The sequence below is a fragment of the Sinocyclocheilus rhinocerous genome, unplaced genomic scaffold (genome assembly GCF_001515625.1).
Source record: "Sinocyclocheilus rhinocerous isolate Xijiao unplaced genomic scaffold, SAMN03320098_v1.1 scaffold297, whole genome shotgun sequence".
Classification (NCBI taxonomy): Eukaryota; Metazoa; Chordata; class Actinopteri; order Cypriniformes; family Cyprinidae; genus Sinocyclocheilus; species Sinocyclocheilus rhinocerous.
Genome location: NW_015649240.1, coordinates 1,118,363 through 1,120,952, shown reverse-complemented (window position 1 = coordinate 1,120,952; position 2,590 = coordinate 1,118,363). Strand labels below are relative to the sequence as shown.

Sequence of the window (2,590 nt, the reverse complement as noted above, 5' to 3'; positions counted from 1 at the left end):
CACGAAAGTGACTTAAACTGCAATTCATCGACTGGCCGCTAGAGACTGGCTCCAAAAGGGAGTCAATCCCATAGAGCCCCCATGTTAAAATGCCCAACATTACAGCAGAAAAAAAATATGTTTACAGCCTGGTACAAAAAGTGGTTTTGGTCTATATAGCTAATTTTGCCCGTCATGACAACTGTGAGGGGGGTGCATTTTTTTTATAACTCATCCGTTTAAATTATATTAAATTAAATTACATTACGCCTTAAAGTTCTGCATAATTAAGGGTGTGGCCACTTGAGTGACAGGTGGATTGCTGCTGCTGTCGCCACCGTCGAGCTATAGGCGGGCGTGGTTTCAGCAACCAGCTCCACCCTCGTCCCACCTCTTTGGCCATTTTCGAATATCCAGGAGTGGCACGCTGCCAAGATGGTGACGGCCGGCTCCGCCCACTTTAGGCTTTAAAAATGCTCTTCTGAAACCTATGGGTGACGTCACGGACACTACATCCATGTTTTTATAAAGTCTATGAATATGACTTCCATATGAGCTAGTGATGGGAAAAACGAACATTTTTGAAGCTTTGAATCAATTGAACCAATTGCTTCGCGAAATGATTCACTGTTTCGAAGAGCTTGAAACACTAGAGCCCTGCACAGGGCCTCAAATCTAGGCCTTAGCCCGGTCCTTGTCCGACTGGAGCCCTTGTCTTCTCTCTCTCTCTCTCTCTCTCTCTCTCTTGCCCATTGCACAGTTGCTGTTGCAGCCATTAAAATAGTTCCGTTTTGTTTTTAATGGCAAAGTGGTTATATTTCTTTTCGTTTCTTTATTAAGTTAATTAAGAATGTTTTGAAACAGTTATGACATAACGAAACCTCGTTTACTGAAATCACATGACTTTGGCAGTTTGATGTTTCGAAACAAATGATTCACAAAGGTTTTAAAGCTTCACGAAGCAGTGTTTTAAAGGCCCTGTCCTAAATCGCAGCCTAAACCCTCGCGGTCTTCCTCTGAGTCCACACTTTCGTGACGTAATGCCGCTTTGACTGTCAGGTAGAAGTCTGCTACGGAGCTCGCCTCAGTGTGGGCTCGGCAGAAGTGCGCATCGAGGGCGCATAGTGGCCGCAAAGGGGGCGAGCACAATGAACACAAATAAACCGCAGCAGACATGACTGAATACGAATGAGTGTTGTTATTCTATAACAAAATATCATAAATTATCGATTGATTATTTTGCACTCCTGATATAAAGAAATGACTGTCACTGCAACTGAGTTTTATCATAACAGTGTTCAAATATCGAAGCTAGAGTCTAATCTTTCTAATGATACACAGTTTGTTCAGATCAAGTAAGAGTGTGGTGTTTTAACGTGCTGTGAATGTGAAACGACAATAATCTGAGGCCGCCGGCGATCTTTGCAGGTTAAGTTAACAGTTAACTCTCAATTCATGACGCTGTCTACATTGCTTAGGCACTATGCCGGTTTTTTTTAAATACATACCAGTTGCGTAATTCAAACCGGTTTACCGTTTGAACCGGTATATCGCCCAGCACTAGTATGAAACCCAACACGCTCTGATAGCCTCATGTCAGTGCGCTGCTCTAGGCTGGGACATTCAGAGACAGGCCTGTCTGTGTGGGACGAGACAGCCTAGAGCTACTGAGACAACAACAACATGTCATAGGACTGAATTCAGTTAGAGAAGGGGCTTCCTGTCATAACATGCTTCTACACTGATCAAGGAAGGATAGAAGGAGACACAGAAAGACAGAAAATGTTACTCCATTATATCAGGGCTCGGCAGTGCGAGCGTTTCGCTAAAAACAGATGTGTGTGAACTGTAAAATGTATGTAAAAAGTCATAAATTCTTAAATTGCATAACAAACATCTTAATTCTAAGATAAAAAAAACAGCATTCACGAAACAGCCTAATGTAAAAGGCTCCGATTTCATTAAATAAATGTGTGCGCTGCACATTCAAAGTAGAAACGTGGTGCTGTTGCTTTCTACAGGCTGTTCGCAATCAATGAATATCACACATTTATGCACAGTGATTGCTTATGATTTACGACAATGTTTACTTTATGGTGTTTATATGGTAATAATCTTGTAGATGGTTGTAAGATCTCATATTTGAATAATAAAGCATATGAATTTCAAAATAAGAGTCTCTGTGCATTTCGGGCTTGTTCATAATTAAAAGTCCTCAGCACAATGATCTGTAATCTGTCTATTACAGTTAAACAGATAAATATTTACATACATTTTAAATACAGTTTTAAGCAGAAATATATATTTTAAAAAAAATAAGTGTGTTTTTTGTATTGTAATAAACACACTCGCATGGTCATGTGCAATGGCTGCATAAATGTAATTATGTCAACTATGGGACTATGCAATTTTTGATTTCGTATTGGCTTAGATATGGCGTTTCTGTGACTGTAATTTCTTCCTGTACCCTTTGGCCCTGTGGACCGTCCCCTTCATCCTGGGCTCCGTCCTCCTGCTGCTCATAGTTCGGACCCCCGAGGAGCCTGATACGCTTCTCACACCGCTTCTTTGCCACTGTGAGCTGGTTAATGTAACGCTTCATGTTTCTGGC

At 41.2% G+C, this 2,590-nt stretch overlaps 1 protein-coding gene across 1 annotated transcript in view; it reads right to left on the bottom strand.

Moving 5' to 3' along the window:
• The window catches only part of snx25 (sorting nexin 25), a 62,027-nt gene that overhangs the window by 23,064 nt on the left and 36,373 nt on the right, over positions 1-2,590 (bottom strand). Inside the window, exon 8 of the mRNA XM_016515222.1 lies at positions 2,447-2,585. Within this exon, the coding sequence (XP_016370708.1) occupies positions 2,447-2,585 (139 nt within the window). The remainder of the gene's footprint in view (positions 1-2,446; positions 2,586-2,590) is intronic.